Genomic DNA, 23499 nt, shown 5'->3' with positions numbered 1-23499 from the left:
CTAAGCAAATCCATCACTTAACACTCATTTCATCCATTCATTACACCATTTCTCCATTGATCTACTCGTTATTTGTTACCTCCTCCATGCCAGACACTAAATTTGCCTAATGTCAGAAATATAGATAACAGAAAGATCATCTCAACACTGTACAATTTTGTAGAAGAGACTGATGAGCAATCTAATAATTGTAAATCCTGTGTGAAAAGTGGTAACAATGGAAAAGAGAAAAGTATGATGAGTTTTAAAGAGAACATACAATTTTGCCTTAATGGGGTCATGGTAAGTGAGACATTTAGAAAAGATCCTGAAAACTGACAACACTGGTAAAAAATGTCAAGTTTCTTATTATAGTAAAATTAAATGTATTCAGCTAATTAGACAAAAGTGCATACTATACATAACTTTTTCCCTTACAGATAAAAGATGTTAACTGATAAACTTGTTCTCTCCCTGTCCTTTCTTACCTCCCTCATCCATTCCTTTTTCATTAATCAGGCATTTGTTGAGTTTCTACAATTGTAGTAGGATATTTGGAGTCAGATAATCATACAGATACATAAATACATACATACACATATACATATATATGCACACATATATATGATTAATGCTATTTAACACAAATTTTATTTGAATTATGAGTCCCAGAATTGAAGGGTGTCATCTCATAGAAAAAAAAAATGTTTGTTACAGTATTTGTGCATGACCATTTAGCTTTGGTTAAAGTATTTCAAACTAATGGAATATTAACCAGATCATGGGTCAGACCATGGATGTACCTGAGTGGCTCTCATGTTGGACCGGAGTACTGCTCTCTCAAACTGCCTGTGCCGTGGACTTAGATTGCTTTCGGTCTTTGGAAAGACTTCAAATAGTATTATAAGTTATACAGGCATGAAGGTTACCATAATGAGCCAGGAATAGTCAAAAATGTTTTTAAAGTTTTTATAAAATTGATAAACTCTATGATGCCTTTATCCTTAGATCCATTGAATTCAGGCTCTTTTGCTTGGTAGGTTGGTACATACTGTGTTAAAGACAGTCTCTTACCTTGTAATCAGAAGAGACCAGAGAGACTAATAATGGCTTTTACAAATCTAATTGTAAGATCTGGTGTGTATTATGAAGCAATGGGGTTGTAGGAGAAATATTTGGATGAGGTCGATACCTTCCCTTTCTCCCATGTGACTGGGAAGAAGTTTTATGGAGAAAAAGACATATGAAGACAGTTTTAAAAGGAAGGAAGAAAATGAAGGAAAAATAAAAATTTGGTCTACTATACAAGAGAATAGAAGTTAAGCTTCAAAAATAAGATAAAAGAAACTAGAACTTATTTAATTGTATTATTAACTTGTAAGGTGCCAAATCCAAATAGCAGGGTTGTTCGTGTGTCTTCTCAAAGACACACCAAGCTGAATTTTATCTCATAACTTTCTAGTGTGAGTGTGTTTAAATTAATTAAGACAAATACAAAACTTAGAAACTTTTTAGTGTCTTATTTTGCTCTGATTTCTGCTTTTTGTACCAGTCTTTACAGATCCAGGACTTTAGTATCTTCCTTTACACTTTTACAGGTGGGTGACTGGAAATAGAGTTCACACTTTAGGAGTTTAAGGCACATTCAGAAATAAAGATTGTGTCTTGCATATGGTAGTTTAATAAAACTGGGGCATAGTTTTTCCAAATAAGATTTGCTTTGGCATCTTTGACCAATTCCTGGGATATGCCTAAAATATTGAAATAGAAGTTGAATATGGTTCCTCCTGCCTTTCTCCTCTTGATAGTACAGAGTTTATTTTACGTTGTTATGTGGTCAGATAATTGTTTCAGTATGTCTCATTGTTCATGTGTTTGGTGGGCTTATTTTAAAGAAAGTTTTTATTATTTTGTCCTCATCCTATGAATTATCAATTATATACAATTTTAATATATAGGGAATATTATAATTTGGGCTTTGACTTTTAAAATAAATTAGAAAATCAAAGAATTCAAAAGAAATGACAGGACATTGTCACCCTGCCTTTTAGAAAAGATTGTATCTAAGCAATTAGTAAATTTATTTTTATTTTATTTATTTAAAAGATTTATTTATTTTTAGGAAGAGGAGAAGGGAAGGACAAAGAGAGGGGAGAGAAACATCAATGTGTGGTTGGTTGCCTCTCACATGCCCCCTACAGAGGACCTGGCCTGCAATCCAGGCATGTGCCCTGACTGGGAATCGAACCAGCAACCCTTTGGTTCGCAGGCTGGTGCTCAATCCACTGAGCCACACCAACCAGGGCTAGTAAATTTACTTTTAGAAAGAACACCTTATTTTCACCAATATCATGCTCTGATACATTTGTTCTTGAATTTGAAAATTATATACTGTGAATAGCTATTTCTAACTCAATAATAGAACTCCCTTTTAATAAAATGTGTTGCATCAGCTTGCACAGGATGAAGGAAATTACGTGGGTGGCTTTGCAGTGGTTGAGTATAACACTGCCGAGCATGCTGAGGAGATTCAGCAAGCAGCTGATGGTATGACCATCAAGGGAAGCAAAGTCCAAGTTTCCTTCTGCGCCCCAGGAGCACCAGGGCGAAGTACATTAGCAGCATTGATAGCAGCTCAACGTGTGGTGAGTTTGTTTTTCTTTATTAACGTATTAAAATACAAATACTTTAAAAATCTATCCAACCTATTATCATTGTTTGGACCTTCATTATTTTCCGCTACATAAAGACAGTCTCTTTTTTAAAAAAATCCATAAATGGCATCTCTGTCAAATCAAGCCACGAGTCACTACAAAAGAAGAAACTGGGTTTCATTAAGTGTATTCATCTTAGGAAGTTTTTTGAAGGAATTTCATTCATTCAACAAATATTTGAGTTCCTGTTCTGCTCTAAAATTTTGAGAGTAACCTGCCTCTTTTTTCCAAAGTGTTCCTAAGTACCCATAGTACATAGTAGTGGAAGATGTGTGCTTCGTTTTTGCCTGCATGACACAGTGCAGCTACTTCTCTGTTGTGACTGTCCCCTTAATCCCCTCTCTGCTTCTCCAGTCTGGAAGTTCCATGCAGATCAGACTTTCCCTTCTTCACAGTTTTTACTCCTAGCACTGAGCATAGTGTAAATATTTGTCGATTCAAGGAAGGACGGAATACACTTTTGAAGGGAAAACTTCATGACTTCAAAACTTCAAATATCATGAAGGTGGTATTTGAGTGTGACATTAAAATATGAATTTGAAATGTGTTGATGGGGATGGAGGATAGGATCACCAGGTAAATCCAGCTTTTGTATGAGTCATATATATATGAAAAGTTGTTCATTGCTTGTCTGAAACCCAGATTTAATGAGGCATCCTATATTTGTACTTGCTAAGTCTAGTAACTCTAAGGAGGGGGAGAGAGTGGTCAAATTCTAGTTGAAACAAAGCCTTTTGAGCAGTAGTGCGAGTTGAATTTGTCTGCTTGGAGAGTGGTAAGTGGACTAATGGGACTGAGTGTATGAAGGCATCTCTCATCAGCCGCTCCTTTCCATTTTCTGCAGCAACTATCTCAATCTTCACTGTATTCCTACCTTTGCCCTTCTTTCTGTCAGGTGGTCATGGCCCCTACTTTATAGAAATATGAAGGTCATGTGCTGGACTCATTCATTTGCCTTTTCTCATACTCCTCTAGTAAATGTGCCCCCATATTTTTACTTCTTTTTCTTTCTAATAGCATTCATTCCACAGTTACTTATTGGATACTTACTCTGTGCCGGACACTCTTAGATGTGTTTAGGACCATCAGTGAGCAAAGCAGACAAAGATCCCTGTCCTCTTCGAGGGAGAGCTGTGCTTCCTCCTGACAAACCAGGGGCTCATGACCATGTTCACCATCCTTAAGGGTCTGGACCCTCATCTCTCTACTTACTGTATTTTCACTTTTTGCTCCACTAGCTCCATCCCATCTGCTTATAAACATTCTCAAGTCTCTTCCTTTAAAAATTTTCTCTACACACTAGCCTTTGTATTATTTTCCTTCATAATCAGAGCTTCTGGAACAATCAGGCCCCACTCATTGTCACCATGTCTTCAGCACCCATTTCCCTCTCAGCCTGACGCAGTGTCATTGCTACCTCCACTGTCAAGTGAATCTGTTCTCATGAAGATCAACAGGGATTTCTTAATGTGCACGTCGTACCCTGGCTGGTGTGACTCAGTGGATTGAGTGCCGGCCTGCGAACCAAAGGGTCACTGGTTCGATTTCCTGGTCAGGGCACATCCCTGGGTTGTGGGCTGGATTCCCGGTACAGGGTGCATGAGAGGCAACCACTCTCTCTTCCTCTCTGTCTAAAAATAAATAAGAAGAAATTCAGGTCACATTGGTACTTTTCAGTCGTCATTGCTTGGCCTCTTCACAATACTTAAAACCCTCTGTTACCTTGAATTCTGCTACACCCCGTCTCTTTCTCTAAGGGCTGGTGTCAGCAGGCTTCTGTATTTGACCTCACTTTTTTCATCTTTTTTTATTTTGAAATTAATTTAGAAATAGAAAACATCTGGGGAAAAATGAAAGAACACAATATGCAGGTAATTTTTTTTTATTCCACGAGCTTCTCAAATCCTCTTGTTGACCAATCACCAAGAGGAAAAACCCTCCTCTAAAAAGGTGTTCAGCCACCCACAATGATATTATTAATGGGGATCTGGATCAATTTCACAAAAAAAGCCAATGAACCCCATGATAGCAAATCCTATTGCTGTTGCCATGGCAATCTTCTGGAACTCTTCTCTGTCGGGTTTGGTACATCTTTTCACCAGCTGAATTGAATCCTTCACAAACTGCCTACTGGGCTCAATGAACTGCATTACCTGGTCCATGATGCTTCTCACTGACACTGCGGATGCTTGGGACACGTAGCACAGGAGCCGAGGGACCCACTTTTTTGTTAAATACTCCAGTGGCTCTAGTTGTTGCCTGTTTGTGATTACTTTCAAGATATATTTCTGAACCAAAGTACGTACTCTAAGCACTAAGTCTGTATTTCCAGATGATTATTAGACATCCCATCTATATAAATAGTTTAATTTCACCCCCCATCACAAAACACCTATTTGTCCCTGGGACTTGTTTTCCTGTGTTTTATAATATCTATATATAGCATTAATTCATCCAAACTCAGCCTATCTGAACCAAAAACTTAGTTAACTGTGATTGGTCTCCCTCATCCACTCCCCAAATAGAATGTCAAAAATATTAGCAAATCCTCCCATTTGCACCTCCTGTTGTCTCTTAAATCCTCGAGGCTTGTTAGCATCTTCGTTACTTTACTCAGGATGTCACCTTTTCTCACCTTGATGATTAGAATAACTCCCACCTGTCACTGGTCTGCCCCTTTGGTCCACCTTCCCCAGTGCCAGAGTGATGATCTCTCTCCTCCTCAGATCGGATTTTGTCCTTTTTCTTAACATTCTTTAATGCCTGCCTAAGTTCAGGTTCCTTAGCATGACTTACAAGGCCCTTCATGACTAGATATCAGTGATAGTGAAAAGTCTTAAATTGTTTCAGTCTCAAAAGTAATGTATTACATTGATATTTTCTAAAGATTCTTGCTTGGTGCATATCCTTTATCAAGTTGTCTGAGATCTAAAAATCATGGATAGTCACTAAACTTTATCAGAGTAGTTCAACAACTATTGGGGTAACCATGTGATTTCCCCCTAAATTTATTAATGTGCTGAATTACATTGATAGGTTTTCTAGTGTTAAACCATCCTTGTGTTATAACCCTAATTGATAGTGATTTATTCAATATATTGATTAGACAGTATTTTATTTGGTATATATACAAATGTGTGAAAAATGCTTAGAATTTTTTGGTACAATTTTTTAAAAGATTTCATTATTTACTTTTAGGGAGAGGGGAAAGGAGAAAGAGAGGGAGAGAAGCATCCATGAGTGGTTACCTCTCATGCGCCCCCAACTGGGGGCCCAGCCTGCAACCCATGCCTGTGCCCTGACTGGGAATTGAACTGGAGACCCTCTGGTCACAGCCTGCACTCAATCCACTGAGCCACACCAGCCAGGGCTTTTGTACCATTCTTAATTTTGAAATCATTAGAACACTGATCTCATTTAATGATTTAAATATTATTTATCTTTCTTCTTTTCTTTTTATTTATGGATAAACTTGTAAAAAATACAGTTATCAATTCTCTGAAAGTTTAAGAGGTCTCATCTATGAGACCATGTAGACTTAGACTTTGAGCCTCGTCTAGAGGGAATTTAATGATTACCACTTAACTTCCTTCTGTGAATATTTAGATATTTTAGTATTTTTTATTTTTTTAAATTTAATTCTTGTTCAAGTACAGTTTTCTGTCTTGTATTCACAGCCCTGCCCCGCCAGTGCTCCCCACCTCCCTCCCATTTCTGCCCCCCACCTTAGTTATTGTCCATGTGTCCTTTTTACTTGTTCCCATGAATCCTTCTCCTTTTCCCCTGAAATTCCCTCCCCTCTCCTCTCTGGACTCTGTCAGCACATTCTGTATTTCAGTGTCTTTGGTTACATTTTGCTTGCTTGCTTGTTTTGTTGTTTTAGATTCCTGTTAACGATGATATCATATGCTATTTGTCTCTCACTGCCTGGCTTATTTCACTCAGCATAATGCTTTCCAGTTCCATTCATGATGTTGCAAAGGGTAGGAGCTCCTTCTTCCTTTCTGCAGCATAGAATTCCATTGTGTAAATGTACCATAGTTTTTTGATCCAGTCATTTACCGATGGGCATCTAGGTTGCTTCCAACTCTTGGCTATCGTAAATTGTGCTGCTATGAACATCGGGGTGCATAGGTTCTTTTGGATTGGTGTTTCAGGGTTCTTAGGATATACTCCTAAGAGTGGAATTGCTGGGTCAAAAGGCACGTTCATTTTTAGTTTTCTTAGAAAATTCCATACTGTTTTCCATAGTGGTTGTACCAGTCTGCAATCCCACCAACAGTGAACTAGAGTCCCCTTTTCCCCACAACCTCTCCAACACTTGTTGTTTGTTTCTTTGTTTATGGTAGCCATTCTGACTGATGTGAAGTGGTATCTCATTGTGGTTTTAATTTGCATCTCTCTGATGGCTAGTGATATCAAGCATCTTTTCATGTGTCTCTGGATCCTCTGTATGTCCTCCTTGGTGAAGTGTCTGTTCAAGTCCTTTGCCCATTTTTTAATTGGGTTGCTCATCGTCTTTGAGTGGAGTTGAGTGAGTTCTTTGTATATTTTGGAGATTAAACCTTTGTCCGAGGTATCATTGGCAAATATGTTTTCCCAAACCGTTGCTTCTCTTTTTATCTTGATACTGTTTTCCTTAGCCATGCAGAAGCTTTTAAGTTTGATGAGATCCCATTTGTTTATTTTTTCCTTTATATCCCTTGCTCTAGGGGACGTATCAGTAAAAATCTTGCTGCGTGGAATATCTCAGATTTTCCTGCCAATGCTCTCCTCTAGGGCTTTAACGTTTTCCCGGCTTACATTTAAGTCTTTTATCCCCCTTGAATTTATTTTGGTGTATGGTGTAAGTTGGTGCTCAAGTTTCACTTTTTTTGCATGTAGCTGTCCAGTTCTCCCAACACCATTTGTTGAAGAGGCTATCTTTACTCCCTTTTATGTTGCTGCCCCCTTTGTTGAATGTTAATTGACTGTAGAGATTTGGGTTTATTTCTGGGCTTTCTGTTCTATTCCATTGATCTATGTGCCTGTTACTATGCCAGTACCAGGCTGTTTTGATTACAGTGGCCCTGTTATACAGTTTGATATCAGGTATTGTGATCCCTCCTACTTTGTTCTTCTTTCTCAAAATTGCAGCTGCTATTCAGGGTCTTTTATGATTCCATATTAATTTTTGAAGTGTTTGTTCTATGCCTGTGAAATATGCCATTGGCACTTTAATAGGTATTGCATTAAATCTGTAAATTCCTATGGGTAGTATGGACATTTTGATGATTTAATTCTTCCAATCCATGAACACGGTATATGTTTCCATTTGTTTGTGTCTTCCTTGATTTCTTTCTTCAGTGTTGTATAGTTTTCTGCGTACAGGTCTTTTACCTCCTTGGTTAGGTTTATTCCCAGATATTTTACTTTTCTTTTTGCTATATCAAATGGGATTTTTTTTCTTGATTTCTGCTTCTGCTGCTTCATTGTTGGTATACAAAAATGCCCTTGATTTCTGGATATTGACTTTGTATCCTGCTATTTTGTCAAATTCATTTATTAGTTTGAGCAGTTTTATGGTAGAGGCTATAGGATTTTCCATGTACACTATCATGTCATCTGCAAACAATGCCAGTTTTGTTTCCTCCTTTCCAATTTGGATGCCTTTTATTTCATTTTCTTGTCTGATTGCTGTGGCTAGAACTTCTAATACTATATTGAATAGAAGTGGTGAAAGTGGACAACCTTGTCTTGTTCCTGATCTTAGTGGAAAAGCTTCTAGTTTTTGCCCATTGATTATGATGTTGGGTGTAGGTCTTTCATATATGGCCTTTATTATATTGAGGAATGCTCCCTCTATTAGTATTTTTTCTTTTTGTGCCATATTTGGCATTTAATTTCATTCTACAAATTTATCCATTTTGTCTAAGTTTTCAAACTTACTGGCATATAGTTATACTTTATAATTTTTAGAGCTTGTCTGCCCATTCTTGTTTTCATTGTGTATTTTATTTACTTGCATTTTTTCCCTCCTTGAAAAGTCTTGTAAGAGATTTCTCTCTCTTGTCTTTTCAAAGGAACAGTTCCTGTTTTGTTAATTGTTTCTATCTTTTGCATATCTCTGCCTCCATCTTTATGATGCTTTTGTTTCTTGTTTGGGTTTATTCTTCCCCCTCCATTTTTATTGACATCAATGCTTAGTGCCTTTGTTTTCAGTCTAGATGATTTCTGATGAATGAATTTAAAGGAAATTTCCTTTTAACTAATGCTATACCTATGTATCATAAATTTTAGATTATTAATGTCTCAAGTTTTTATGATTTCCTTTCAAGCTAAAAGCTTAATTAGTTGGGTTTTTTTTTTTTGCTGTTGTTTTTTGTTTACAGCCACTGAGGAATTTTTAAAAGCTATTCTTCCAATATAAATTTCTGACTTCATTGCATTGTGATCAGAGAATGTAGAAAATGTAGTTTTAATGTTGATTTGTGGGATGAGGATATTGTGGTTTCTTTTGTGGCGTGGTGCAGGTTGGATTTCTGTGAATGTGCTATGTAGGCCTCAAAACAATTTGTATTTTATGTTGTGGGTAATAAACTTTCATGTACACATATGTGTGTATGTAAATGTTAGTTTGAGCTTATTGTTATTCAGATATTCCTATCTTATTTTTGTCTGTTTAATCTTTCAGTGTCTGAGAGGAATGTATTAGATGTTGTTTTGTATAGTTGTGGATTTTTCTTTCTCCTTATTCTGTCGGTCATTGCTTCATACATTTCGTTTTTGCTTTGTTTTTATGGGACTGGATTTTGTATGCAAGATTGAAATTACTGCTGATGTTACATATCTTAACTTCCAAGCATCATGCAATATTGTCTTGCATTTGCTGTTTCTTGGTTCTCATTTTCAGAGAGGGTATTCCTGTGGTAAAACTTTTAAAATTTTGTATGTCAGTAATATTTTTATTTCTTTCACATATTGAAGTAATAGTTTAGCTGGATATGAAAAAAATCTGGATTCAGAGTTCTTTTCCTGCAACACTTTGAAAAGATGAATTCGTTGCCTTCTTGAATCCAGTGCTGATGCTTTGAGAAGGAAGGTGATATTAATCTGCTCCTTGTGCCTTTTGATATCATGTTCTTTCTCACTGGAAGCTTTTAGCATTTTTGTTTTGGCTTTGTTCTTAAATTGCACACCATAAATGTGACTAGATATGTTTTCTCCTTATAGCTCATATTTGGAACACTATAAACCCTTTCATTCTGTAGTCTTTAATTTTTTTTTAAATAATGGGAAATTCTCAGCTATTATGTTTCAAAGATTTCCTTTTTTGGTTTCTCCTTTAGGGATGCCAATTTCATATAGGTTGGTACCTCTGCCCTCTTCATTGCTTTGTTTTTTTCTCTTTTGTTTTGTTTGCACTTTCCATTTCCATGGTTTGTCTTACCTGTTTACATTTTTCCTTTGTTGATGTCTTCTGGGAGCTTTCTTTGAACTGATCTTTCAGGTCACATTTTGTTTTCCAGTCACGTGTTCTTTTTCTCTAATGATCCTGGCACAGCACAGGGTAGAGATTGAGAGTAATACTTTATGAGTTTCTTAGATTTCCTCAACTATATGATGGGGTTTGTAATACCAGTCCTGTAGAGTTGTTTTGGAGGATTGTGAAAATCCATGTAAAATGCTTAGATTCACGCCAGATTCATAGTAAGGGAGAGCTGCTATTTTCTTCTCCATGACTTCTTTTAATGCCCAGTATTTCCGCTTGGTTATTCTTTGTCACTACTTGTTGCTTCATATTACCAGTAAAAGTCTGTTGTCTTTTTGTGGGTTTGTAGAGGGATTCCAGGTGTCATCATCCGTTCTCCGTTTTTCTCACGGCGAGCAGTTTGTAGTTCTCCTTTTATAACCGGCTACTAATATCCTCATCTAACAGGCTGGCTCTAGGGTTTAAAACCTAGAACAGCTTCATATTTTTAGGAGGCTACCCAATTGCATATATGTAAGGCCAGTCCATCTTTTTTTATATCAGAGGATGAAGTAGTGAAATAATAAAGACCTTTATTGTAAGAAAACCTTGTTATGCAAGGCAACTCACATTATTACGCTTTAGATCAACATCATAGTAAGGCTTTCTGTGGTATCCAGGTGTTCATGTTGTGTCAACAGTTATCTTCCTGTTAATAAATTCAAATCTTTTTGGCGTCTTTCTACTTATACAAAGAGATTTATCTTACTAAATTGTGAGTCTCAAGCCAATTTGTACTTAAGTGAGGATTTTAGCATATGCTGTATAGTAGAATATCTTAACATAATTAGGAACTGTGGTTGAATGCGTACAACAGTTGTACAATATAATACAAAGCAAACTGTGTTTATCATAAAATAGATATTATCAGATGAATGAGAATTTCTGGAAGAAAGCCTTTAAAATTTTGTCTTACATACTTATCCTTGTTCTCATGTTTCCTGTTTCTATATTCACTGAAGATGCACAGCAATCAAAAGGGCTTGCTCCCAGAGCCAAATCCGGCACAGATTATGAAGAGTTTAAACAACCCTGCCATGCTCCAAGTTCTTCTGCAGCCCCAGCTCTGCGGGCGGGCTGTGAAACCAGGTGAGCACTGTGCGCTGGGTAAACACAGAATGTTGGCGTGAAGTTCTCTGGGCTGTTCTACACCAAAAAAAAAAAATGCATTTAGCCCCTAAATATTAAATTTCTAGGACTTTTCAATGAATTTAAATTAACAACCTGAGCTGTTAATATGTCTTAGCTCTTTTTGGGGGATACATTCTGCTTATGTATTTTTTTTACCACTAACAAATGTTAAATATTAAATATTCAGTTTAGCTCTTGTTGACAAGAATTTATAGACCAGATAGTAATTAACACACTATGTTGTTTAGAACTATATCAGTGAAGGATATGATACTCTTCTATGTAATATTTTTAGCAGAATTAGTTTATCGAAAAGTGCTAAAAGTCTGTTTGCTTTTTGCTCTTATTTGTTATAGAATTGTTTCATTTTATAGAAAATGACAAAAATATTATTTTCTAAGCATTATGGAAATCTTTATTATAGTATACATTAAGTATCTACCTATTTAGTATTCTTTCTCTGACAAGAGCTTACTTTCTGAAATGAACAACTGAATGTACACAAAATGTATATTGTTAGCATTCTGAGGAAATGAATTCGTACATTCAACACTAAGTTGTAGAGTTAAAAATATTTCAAGTATGTTTATTCGGTTTCAACCCTAACTGGTCTAACACCAACTAGTGGACTGCAGTTCATTTCCAGCACTAACTACCGAAAGTTAGCCTAGGTCCCGCAAGTTAAGGGGCTTAGTCCCCAGCACATCTGCTGCTACTTCACACAGCAGCCACAAATTCAGGGGGTCCCAAGGCCACCCACATGACAAACTGGCCACAAACTTGGGGGTTTCTATGACTCCCCCTTAGGTTTCATAAATTGCTAGAACAACTCACAGATGGTAGGAGAGCACTATACTTACGATTATAGTTTTATAATAAAGACTACAACTCAGGAATGTTCAAATGAAGAGACACCTGGGGCTTAAGCTGTGAGAGTCTCGAACACAGCTTTTATGGGACCAGGACACATTACCCTCCCCACATATTAGTGTTGAGAAGCCAGGGATCTCAAGTAAAGTTGCTGTCCAGAGTTTTTACTGGGGTTTTGTTTTGTAGGCATAATATTTGGCCATATTATCGAATTCAATCTTCAGTCCTCCTCCTCTGTCTGGAGGTCAGAAGGTCCGGTTGATCCCATGCGGCTTAAAGCCTCAGTCCTGTAATCACAGGGTTGGTTTCTGGTGTGCCCAGCCCCCATTCTGAAGCTATTTAGGGGCCCAACGGGAGTCACCTCGTTAGCATACAAAAGATACTCTTGTCCCGGGGAAAGATTTCAAGTTTTCTTTCCGGGAACCAGGCACAAGGACCAGTTAATTTCATTCTACAACGGTACTCATGTTAAGTACTTCATATTCTCATCATTTCTTCGTGTGAGAAGCAGGTGCAGAGGTTTTTCTGGCCCAGTCTATGATGCAGTCAGATCTCTCTCCTGCAGTTTTAATGCTGTCCAGAGATTTATGTTGTCTTGACTAATTGAAGCCTAAGAAGCTCGTTATTTCCCAAGGCAAACTGTTCCCTGGTTTGACAAATTTAATTACTAGGGTTTTTTTTATATTAGATAGTGATTCCTGTAATCTTTAGCCACTTATTCTAGTTCTTCCTTTGAAGAAACAGAAGAAATCTGTTGTTTCTTCCGTAAGAAAAGCCTTCTAATACTTGAAAACAACTAACTTGAAATCTTAGTCACCTTTGGTTTTTCTTGTCTTCTATTCTCCAGACCAGTGGCCTCTGTTTATCTATCTATCTATCTATCTATCTACCTACCTACCTACCTACCTATCTATTGGCTCTGCAACCCTATCAGTGACATAAATTTTGAGAACCCCAATATATACAGGATATGTATCATTTCTCTTCAGTTATATGAATGCACCCTTGTCAACCCATATAGGAAGAAATGTTAAAAGCTTAATGATTTTATTTTCACTATGAAACTGTAAACAGTTCTAATATTTTCTTTTTACATCTCTTATGTCTCTTTGGAGACTGCATTTCTCTGTTTGACATTCCATAACATGCTGGGACATGCTCTCTGGTCCGCTGCACGAGTTGTCCTCTCGTAGACAAAGCCCAGGAGGTCAGGGCCGCCCTGAAATAGGGCGTGTACACAGGGGCACGTTCTGTAGGTGGGATCTGAGCTGCGCAAAGTGCAGTGGAATTTCTTTCCTGTGATTCTTGTTTTAAATGTTAGTGGATCCCAAGATTGTATTAGTGTTTAAAGAAGTGTGTCACACTCCTGGCTATTTTAGAAAGCGTTGTCCAAACCTTTGGACTCTGGGCTATCTTTAGTAACTCCTCTTCAATATTATTTTTGTCTTTGCTTTTTATCTAAAAGTATATATGCTCTACTTTCCTTTATTCTCAGATGGACGTATGGACATAAGAGATTATGCGTCTTTATTTTAGTGCTACTTTCACAATTTTAAGTAAGATGTTTCAGTCTTCCACCGATGGAAAGATTCTCTCACCAAACTTGGCTTTTTGTTTGAGTGAAATGACAGGGAAGAGGATTCGCTCCCCCTCGCTTGAACACACGCCAGACTTCTGGAGAATGTATGGAAAGTGTTTTTGGTAGTCAGGAAAGGCAAAGCATCTTATGTCAACCTAAGAAACGTTTAAACCTGTAGAGAATTTTTATGAGTTTGTTTGAGCTGAATTGATGACAGTTGCTGGGAGGCACAATCTCTGCGGATTAAGAATACGCCCCAGAGAACGGCAGTTTTGCACCTCGTTTTGTACGTCACTGCCGTCAAAGCGGGAGGCGTAAGGGGTTACATGAACCCCATTGGTGGTAGACTAGGGAGGCAGGAGAAAGCAAAGAGGGAAATCTGGGATAGGATAAAAAGTAAAATGAACAGACAGGTCTTTTACATTTGTGGGTATAGGATGGTTAAGTGAATTGAGATGGTAACGATGGCAAGTAGGGGTTTGTGGTCACTGCTCTGGTTCACAGAGTGGTAGCAGAGCGGGATAAGCCCGACAGTCCAGAGGTGTGCTACCAAGTAGATGCAAAAAGACAATGGACAGCGCAGTTAAGATAAAGATTGACCTTTGTCAGGGAAGACACTAGCCTAGCTCATGACTACCCACCACGACTCACTTTTAGTTAGAAAGTTTTAATTCCAGACCATCCCGTGTGGTTTCTGTAGGTCTCTGCATTTGTAAGTCCCATCAGGCAGGCCCCCCTTGAGCTCGTCAGGTTTAGTCTGTGGCCCCTTTTTCATCCACACTTGTTAATAAGATCTATTTGTTTTTACTTTACTATGTTCTTTATTATATCTTAACTGTATCCCTTACCATGCCCTGAAAACTCCTTACAGAGGCCTCTGAGCAAACTAAGAAAGAGAGAATCAAAATTCTTTGTAATCATGTTTATATATAAAATACATTTGTACCTGTACCCTCGCCCGACTTCCCCCTCAGTGTTTTATTTATCAGGTAAATCACACGTATTTACTTATGTCTGTCTCTCCTCCAGGACAGAAGCTCCCTAGTGGCAGACATACCTGTCTACCCCAAGCACTTAGAACAGAACTGTTATTTATGGTGAAAGTTACTTAAATGTTTGTGTACTGATTGAACCCCTTTGTTTACATCTCAGCTCACAACTTGTACATACCTTGTTATTCACATGCGGTCTGATCTATCAACTACTCTTCTTGTCTGCCTCTTCTGTCTACCTGAACCTGCACGCTACCACCGGATTGATTTTCCTCCCACACCCACACTGATTGTTACTCTGACCATACAGATTTTCTCCAGTTCAGACCTTTTAATTACCTTAAAAAATGTACACAATAATATTTTAGATTCCTTTCTTTATATCTATGTGTGTGTGACACACAGAGTGGGGCAGAAGTAGATTTACAGTTGTGACTATGCAAAACACAGTTCATTCTTATTATTACTTATTAATTATTGTGTTATTTTCCATATGAACAACTGTAAGCCTTTGGCCCCACTTTGTATTTTTTTAATTTTATTTATTTATAGAGAGGGGAAGGGAGGGAAAGAAACATCAATGTGTGGTCACCTCTCATGTACCTCCCACCGGGGACCTGGCCTGCAACCCAGGCACAAGCCCTGACTGGGAGACCAACCAGCAACCCTTTGGTTCACAGGCCGCACCCGATCCACTGAACCACACCAGCCAGGCCCCACTTTGTATTTTAAATAGTTTGTAATTGTCATCTGTATTTTTAGCAGCTTTATTGATGTATAATTGATGCACATTAATCTGTATGTATTTAAAGTGTACAAGTGATGAGTTTTGACATATGTATACACCAGTGAAGTCAACCTCATAATCAAAATAATGAACATACTCATTCTCAAAAATTTCCTTTTATCCCTTTGTAATCTACCTCTCCTTCACCCCCAGGAAACTACTAATTTATTCTCTGTCACTACGGAGTAGTTTGTATTTCATAGAAATTTATATAAAAGAAATCACACAGTATGTACTGTTTGGCTTCTTTCACTCAGCCCATTTTAAGATTCGTACATGTTGCTGCATGTATCCAAGGGTTTTTTCCTTTTTAATGCTGAGTCATAAGTATTCCATGCCTCAGTTTGCATATTTATCAACTTGTTAATGAACATTTAGGTTATTTTCAGGTTTAGGTCATTACAAATAAAATTACTATGAACATACGTGTACTAGTCTTTCATATAGACTTACACTTTTATTTTGCTTTGGTAAAGATATGGTTGTGGAATGGCTGGGTCATGTGGTAGGTGTGTGTTTGAGTTATCACAAACCCTCCCGCTGTTTCCCGTTCTCGTCATCACTGTCCTGCCCTCCAGTTTGTTAAGTATCCTCACCACCACTTGAGACGTTGGCCCTTTAATTTTAGCCCTTCTAAATGAAGGGCTATATACAATGAAGTATAATGTTACTTCATTGAAGTTTTAATTGGAATATCCTTTTTGACTAATGATTTTGAACATCTTTCAGTGTGCTGATTTGCCATCTTTACATATTTGTCAATATATCTTTTAAATATTTTGCACATGTAAAAGTTGAATTATGTTCTTATTAAGTTGTGAGGGATCTTTATGCTAATTGACAGATTTTCTGTTGGATACATGGGTTTGCGAGTATTTTCCTCCACTCTGTAGATTGTCCTTCTATTTTCTTAAAAATATCTTTTGAGGAACAAAATTTATTATTTTGACAAAGTGCAATGTATCATTTTTTTCTTTTATAATTTGTCCTTCTTGTGTCATAGTTAACATCTGCCAAATTCTAGGTCACTAAAATATCCTTCTATCTTTTCTTCAAGAAGTTTTATAATTTTACCTCTTACCTTTGTATTTGTGATCCATTTTGTAATCCATTTTTGTTTATGGTGTGAAGTAAATGTCCAGGTTAATTTTATTTACAGTTGTTCCAGAATCATTTGTTTAAAAAGATTATCCTTTTTCCTTGAATTCTTGGCATCTTTTTAAAAAATCAGCGGACTATGTATGTATGTCTCTGCCTCTGGACTGTAACTCTGTATTCTATTGCATTGATGTAAATGTCTGATTTTATATCAATAATACCTTGTTTTGATAAGTGTAGCTTTAAAATAAGGCCTAAAATCAGTTAAAGTAAGTCTTTCAACTTTTTCAGTTTGTTTTGCCTATTGTAAATCCTTTGTATTTGCATGTAAATTTCAGAATCAGCCTGTCAATTTCTGTGAAAATATCTGTTGGAAATTTTATTGATACTGAGTTGAATCTCTATACCAATCTGGGCAAAAGTGACAATTTTGAGGCCAAGTCATAAATATGGTATATGTCTCTGAATTTAATTAGCTATTCTTTAATTTCTCTCAAATATTTTGTTGTTTTCAGAGTAAAAATCTCATACACATTTTGACAGGTTTATCCATAGTATTTTATAGTTTTTGATACTTTTTAAATAAATTGCTCTTTAAACTTCAATTTTCTATTTCTTATTGCTAGCATATGCAATTACAGTTGATTTCGTGTATTTATCTTGTATTCCCGCAGTCTTGCTTATTATCTCTAGTACATTTTTGTACTTAGGATTTTCTCTAGAAACAATTATGTCATCTATAAATTAACACAATTTTACTTCTTCCTTTCCAATATCTATATGTTTTATTTTTTTCTTTAATGCATTAGGTAAAAATTTCAGCATAATGTATGGATTGAACCAGTGAGAATGGACATTCTTGCTTGTTCAATCCATACATTATGCTGAAATTTTTATGTTCCTCTTGCTTGAGGAACATTCTTGTTCCTCATTTTAGAAAAAAGCATTCTTTTTTTTAATAGTTAGATATTATTTAAACTATATTTTTTTCACAGATTTTCTTTCCAAGCTGTAAACTTTTTTTTCTTCTATCCCTCTGTTGCCGAGAAATTATATCATGATAATTGCTGAAATTTATTGCTTTTCTCCACTTATGGAAATTATCTTGAGTGGGTATTTTGGTTTGGAGTAGGTTTTTTTTTTTGTCTCTTAACATGATGAATTACGTTGATTGATTTTTGAATATTAAGCCAACCTCTAATTCCTAGGGTAAACCTCACTTTGTCATGGTGTATTGTAATCTTTTTATATATTGTTTGGTGGAAGTACTGTTCAAGTCTTGTATATCCTCACTAATTTTCTGTCAACTTACTCTATTAATTGTGAGGGAAAAAAGGAATGTAGTGGGAGACTTCGCCAGGAGCTAAGGGTAGGAGCAGCTAGACGTGAGACAGTGAACATTTTCAGTGTTTTGATTCTAGTTGTTTTAAACTGCGAGATACTGTATTCACTAATAGCTGTGAAATATATTTTAATGTTTTATATCATAATAAGGCGACTGTCTAAGAAAAGAGGAAGTGTTTTCAAAATTTCTAATAATAATTTTGGTATTACCTACTTTTCCGTTCAGTTCTAGAAATTTTTGTCTTATATATTTTGAATCTTTGTCGGTTTTGCAAAGACATTTGAGCTTGTCGCATCATCCTCTCAATGAATTTACCCCTGTATCATCATGATGTGACCATCCCTATCCCTCTTGCCTTTTAAACTGTCTTTGTTTATAAGGAACTCGTCTTAATGATCTAATCTTCCCACCAACAGTAGTGAAACTGGCTCATTCTGAAGAGAGCTCTTTATAGTGATCAGTTTTCCAAAGGTGTAATGGGCTGCCTCAGCAAGTAATAAAAACTAGGAACAGGGTTTCTGAAGCGTGGGATGAACTTGTAGGGATGTTATATATAAATTTCAGATATTTTTGACTCTTGCATTACATGCTTTTTGAAACGCTTTCTATGTCGATCTCCATTAGTTCTAATAATTGTATTGCTAGATAACTGTGTATATTATGACTGTTTTCAGCTACCTTATAATAATAATAGGAAATTTCTTCATGTATTTATAATGGGTTTTTTTGTGCATATGTTGTTCATTCTGAAAAGTCATCTCCTGATATGTACTCTGGTATTTGTGCTCTTAGGTAGATTCAGTGGAGAGTATGGTTACCATTTATTTTTTTTATCAACTCTGTACAGTGCTGTTGGGTTTTTTGTTGTTTTTTTTTATTATGTTAATATTTCTTTGTACATATATTCTCTTTGCAATTGGATTGTAAGCTTTTTAAGGACAGGACTGTATTAAATCCTTGCCTCCCACCCCCCACCTCCCTGCCTAAGTATCCCCAAACCTAACAAAAGCTGAGCAAATAGCATGAGTTCACCGTTTATGGCAGAAGGTCTGGGAGTTTTTAATACAATTCTAGGGTTGGCTCACACGGAACAAATCCTGCTACTTCTTGTGCAATGACAAGGTCAGTATGTAAATGAACGGCCAATTAATTTCTTAAAAGTTTAAAGAAATATTCATTTATCCTTTTTGAAGTTTGTTTTATTTATTTCTAAATTCCATATATATCCTGAAGTTAAATTTTTACTTTTATTTTCTTGAAGCAGTTCTTGGAACACCTCACAGCTTGCCACATCTGATGAGTGCATCCATCTCCCCTGCATTTTTACATTTGAATAAAGCACATCAGGTATATAAATAGCATTGAGTATTGAAGTATCAAAAATCCAGAGTGAATATTTTGTTTGTTTCTAACAAGTAAAATCCTCAAGGAGTTAAATGAGTATTTTTAAAAAACCCGTAGTCATAATTACAGCTATGTGAAAACATAGCTTAAAATACATCAGATCGAAGTTAATCAAAGCAGCATAGTTATATGTATTTATTGATTCTCATTTGTAGGGCACTAAGAAGGGCAGAGGTATATTTTGTGGTATAGTTCTCTCTAAATCAGAACAGTCATGTGTTGGTTAACAATAGGGATTGGCTCTGAGATATTTGTAGTTGGGTGATTTCGTCATGTGTGAACCCGTAGAGTAAACTTACACAAACCTGGATGGTGTAGCCACTACATACCTACATGTGTGGTACCGCCTACTGCTCCTAAGCTACACACCTGTACAGCATGTTACTGTACTGAGTGCTGTAGGCAGTTGTAACACAGTGGTAAGTGCTTGTGTATCTAAACAGGGCAATGGCACAGTGAAAATGCAGTGAAAAGGATGAGAAATGATAGTGCACTCGCAGGTTTGGAGTTGTTGTGGGAGAAACAGGGAGGGCGCGAGGAGTGAATGCAGAGGCCTAGAAGATTACTGTATGTATGCTGGTGTGGTCTTTATAAACCCTGTACACTTAGGCTACATTAAGTTTATAAAAAATACTTTCTTCAGTAATAAGTAAACCTTCACTAACTATAACTTTTTTACTTTATAACCTTAATTTTTTTTAACTTTTCAACCCGTAATAATGTTTAGCTTAAAACATACATTGTACATCTGTTCAAGAATATTTCCTTTATATCCTTATTCTATAAGCTTTTTTCCTATTTTAAAAATCTTGCTATTTTAAGTTTTTTAATTTGGAGGTTAAAAACTAAGACACAAATACACGTTAGCCTCAGGACCATCAACATCACTGTCTTTCACCCCCACACCTTATCCCGCTGGAAGGTCTCGAGGGGCAGTGACATGCACGGACCTTTATTTCCTACCACTGTGGTGTATTTGGTCCATCAGTGACCCAAACCTTGTGATGTGGTGCATGGCTGCACTTCAGACAAGTCCTCTGATGGGGTCTTAACTCAAAACAGTGTTTGTAGAAAGAAAGAATGAATAAATAAACAGTAACTCTTATTCTTAAAATGTAATGTTATACAAATAATTCATATATTTGTGAAAGTAAAAATTGGTTTTACCCTTTTTAGATAAGTATTTTTAAATGTATATGTAAATGTAATACTGGAGATGAACATTAGTTTCAGATAGTGTTAAGGTTTTCTTCATATATAAGCCTAATTATTGATCCAACTCAATACATAGTAGATTGTTGTGTTTTGTGTGAATGAGTGTCTGGTTGTAAACCTAGCTAGCTCTGTCAGGGAACGGCCTCTCCTTTATTTTTCATTCTTAGCATCTAACACAGGACCTTATACATTACAGGGCCTTATTCATTCCTTTACTGAACATATTTTATTTAGAATCTAACATGTCCTAAACACTCTGGTAATCACTGAGTCAACAGCATTGAACACACATTCATCATCCCTGTTCTTACAGAATTTCAGTGAGCAGAGAAAACAAACATTAAACAACTAATTACATCAGGATGTGAAGAGTGATAGGTGTTCAGAGTTTTGACAATATTCTCTTCATTTTAGAATAAAGATCAAAATGCTTAATTTTGCCTTGAAAGCCTGTCCAGGCTGGGCTCCCCTGCCTCCCATGCCCCCCGGGTGCCATCGTCTGCGCCTCCAGCGGCCTGCGTTGGGCCTCCGAGGGCCTGTGCCCTTCTCCTTGGGCTTCTGCTCCTCCTGCTCCCCCCGCCGGAAAAGGCCCCCACTCCGGCACCACCTCATTCCCCCCCCCCCCCGTGCCCCCTAGTCATTTTTCCGCAGCCTTCAGATCTCTACACACTAGTCCCTCAGGAAAACCGTCTTTGAATTTACCAGTCTCAGTCACTCCCCCTGCTACTTGTTCTCATAGCTCCTTGTATTGTCCCTTCATGTACTCATTACCATTGGTAATGACGTGTTTTTATAGTTGGCAAATGCCTTCTTTCTTCAGGGGCTCTAAGATCCATGAGGGCCGATCACATTGTATTTGTCACTATGTAGCACAGCGCCTGGCACACAGGAAGTGTTCAGTAGGTCTTCGTGGAATGATGAAGTAGATAAACGAGTGAGTGAGTGAGTGATGCTGACATTAAAGCCAGAGAGGGAGGGGGTGGGGGTGAAAGGAAGGGAGGAGAGGGTGAGGAGCTCATCTGATGATGGTATGGTCGTGTCTTGCGGATGATTACAGGAAGTAGTGTTGTCAGAGGTTGCCACGTGAGGCACACAGGAGCTGTTGTCTTGGCTCGGATCAGCTAGAGAGAGAGTTGGACTGTATGAAGTGGTTCTACAACAGGCAGCTTTGAACAATTAAACTGACTGAATGTTTTATCATTTTTCACAGAGCTCAATTGTGGGTAATGCTTCTCGTTTGTTCCTTCAGAACCTTCCCCATGTACCGCTGGCACAGCAGCACTTAGTGAAGTTTGAGAGTATTCATACCAATAACGTAAGGATGGGTTTTTCATTTGGAATGAGTTCGTTTTTATTTTTTCTTGTGATCAGGCTGTCGGTCAGCTTGAATGTCCTCTTGTGCAGGCTTTTAACTCAGTTGTACTCTGCTGCGGTTGGCAAAGGCTCACTTTCTTTTCTTTGGCAGAAACCAGGCCTGCTTGGCGAAGCCCCAGCTGTGGTGCTTCAGCCCGCAGTCGGGGTAGGGTCGGGGCTTCCCTTGAAAGCAGAGTTGGGTCACCATGGAGAAGCCCATAAAAGTAAGTGATGTGTATTTACTAGCAAGTCCATACATGGTCAGATTTGAAATTTAAAGATAGTTTACCTGTATTCTACTTTTTACAGAAAGGTCCTGTTTGAGTTTCATCTAAAATTTCTAGAGCCCTTTCGGTCTTTCTGCTTTCAATATTAGAAAACTATTCGTGAGTTACCGATAAACTTGCTTCCATACCCAGAGAAGCATATCCAGCGGGGACAGGCTTTAATGTTTGATGAAGGTTCCCAGCGGTGTGAGGGGGAGACGCAGATCTGCGTGAGCCCAGTGTGCTGCCCGCTGTGCTGCCGGCGCACGATACGTGTGCGCCTGTGCAGTTTTTGCCCGGGTGAGAAACCATTAGCTTCTCTAAAGAAATATCTGGTGTTCGTAAATTTAAAGTGTAGTTATTTGTATCATTTTTAAAAAATGTGATCTCCAAAACTTACAATTAAAGCTTAGAATTAAAGAATATCCTTGAGACCGTTCTGGAAGTTGCTTAAGAAAAGCATGATCCCTGTTGCAGGTTTCCATTTTCCCGTTCAGGAACGAGCTGACATACAGCCCCTAACCTCACCTTTTGAATGTGTCCTCTGACAGGTTAAAAAAGGGGTTATTTGTGTTTTGCCTGTAACTTAGCAAAATCAAAATGACTGTTATGAATGAGTCTTGTCTAACCAGAAGTTTTTTGCATTTGTGGTTCACTGCAGCATCTAACCTGATTCCAACGCAAACAGCTGCAACGGCTGGAATGGGCATGTTACCGTTCTTCCCAAATCAGCACGTGGCTGGACAAGCTGGGCCGGGACAAGGGAGTACTCAGGAGAAACAGCCAGCCTCCGTGGGAATAGCAGAAGGAAATTTCTCAGGGTCACAGGCTTATCTTCAGAGCTTTCCAAACCTTACTGCTGGAGGTTTGCTGACAGGACACCATAAGCCGCCACAAAGCCAGCCAAAAGGCACGGAGATGAGTTCGGGGGTAAGAAAACTCTGTGTGTGCATGTGCGTACACATACATAGATGCACACAGTGTGGCTGTGTGCTCCATATGTGCATATCCACACACACACTACAGGGAGTATATATATTCTTTTTGTTGCCCATTTAAAAAAAATATATTTTATTGATTATGCTGTTACAGATATTTTTAAATATTTTTATTGATTATGCTATTATAGTTTTCCCAAGTTTTCTTTCTTTGCCCTGTCCACCCAGTACCCACCTTCCCTCCAGCATCTCCCCACTTAGTTCATGTCTATCGGTTGTGTATATGAGTTCCTTGGCTTCTCCATTTCCTATACTATT

The 23499-nt window shown here is 37.5% G+C and overlaps 1 protein-coding gene and 1 pseudogene across 3 annotated transcripts in view; one reads left to right on the top strand and one right to left on the bottom strand.

The window, feature by feature from the left end:
* The window catches only part of RAVER2 (ribonucleoprotein, PTB binding 2), a 108534-nt gene that overhangs the window by 46603 nt on the left and 38432 nt on the right, over positions 1–23499 (top strand). Inside the window, exons 4-9 of one of the 3 annotated variants that reach the window (XM_037043360.1) lie at positions 2433–2624; positions 11166–11292; positions 19270–19352; positions 21835–21939; positions 22090–22201; positions 22905–23173. In XM_037043360.1, the coding sequence (XP_036899255.1) occupies positions 2433–2624; positions 11166–11292; positions 19270–19352; positions 21835–21939; positions 22090–22201; positions 22905–23173 (888 nt within the window). Of the gene's footprint in view, positions 1–2432; positions 2625–11165; positions 11293–19266; positions 19353–21834; positions 21940–22089; positions 22202–22904; positions 23174–23499 lie in introns of all 3 variants that reach the window. The other 2 variants (XM_037043361.1, XM_037043358.1) reach the window with 2 other exon arrangements.
* Positions 4535–4907, bottom strand: LOC118985080 (protein transport protein Sec61 subunit gamma-like; annotated as a pseudogene).

Source organism: Sturnira hondurensis, unplaced genomic scaffold, assembly GCF_014824575.4.
Source record: "Sturnira hondurensis isolate 20B ecotype Veracruz unplaced genomic scaffold, ASM1482457v3 Scaffold0000648, whole genome shotgun sequence".
In the NCBI taxonomy this organism is placed as follows: domain Eukaryota; kingdom Metazoa; phylum Chordata; class Mammalia; order Chiroptera; family Phyllostomidae; genus Sturnira; species Sturnira hondurensis.
Note: the sequence above shows the minus strand (reverse complement) of the source record. Positions and strands in the feature narration are given on the sequence as shown.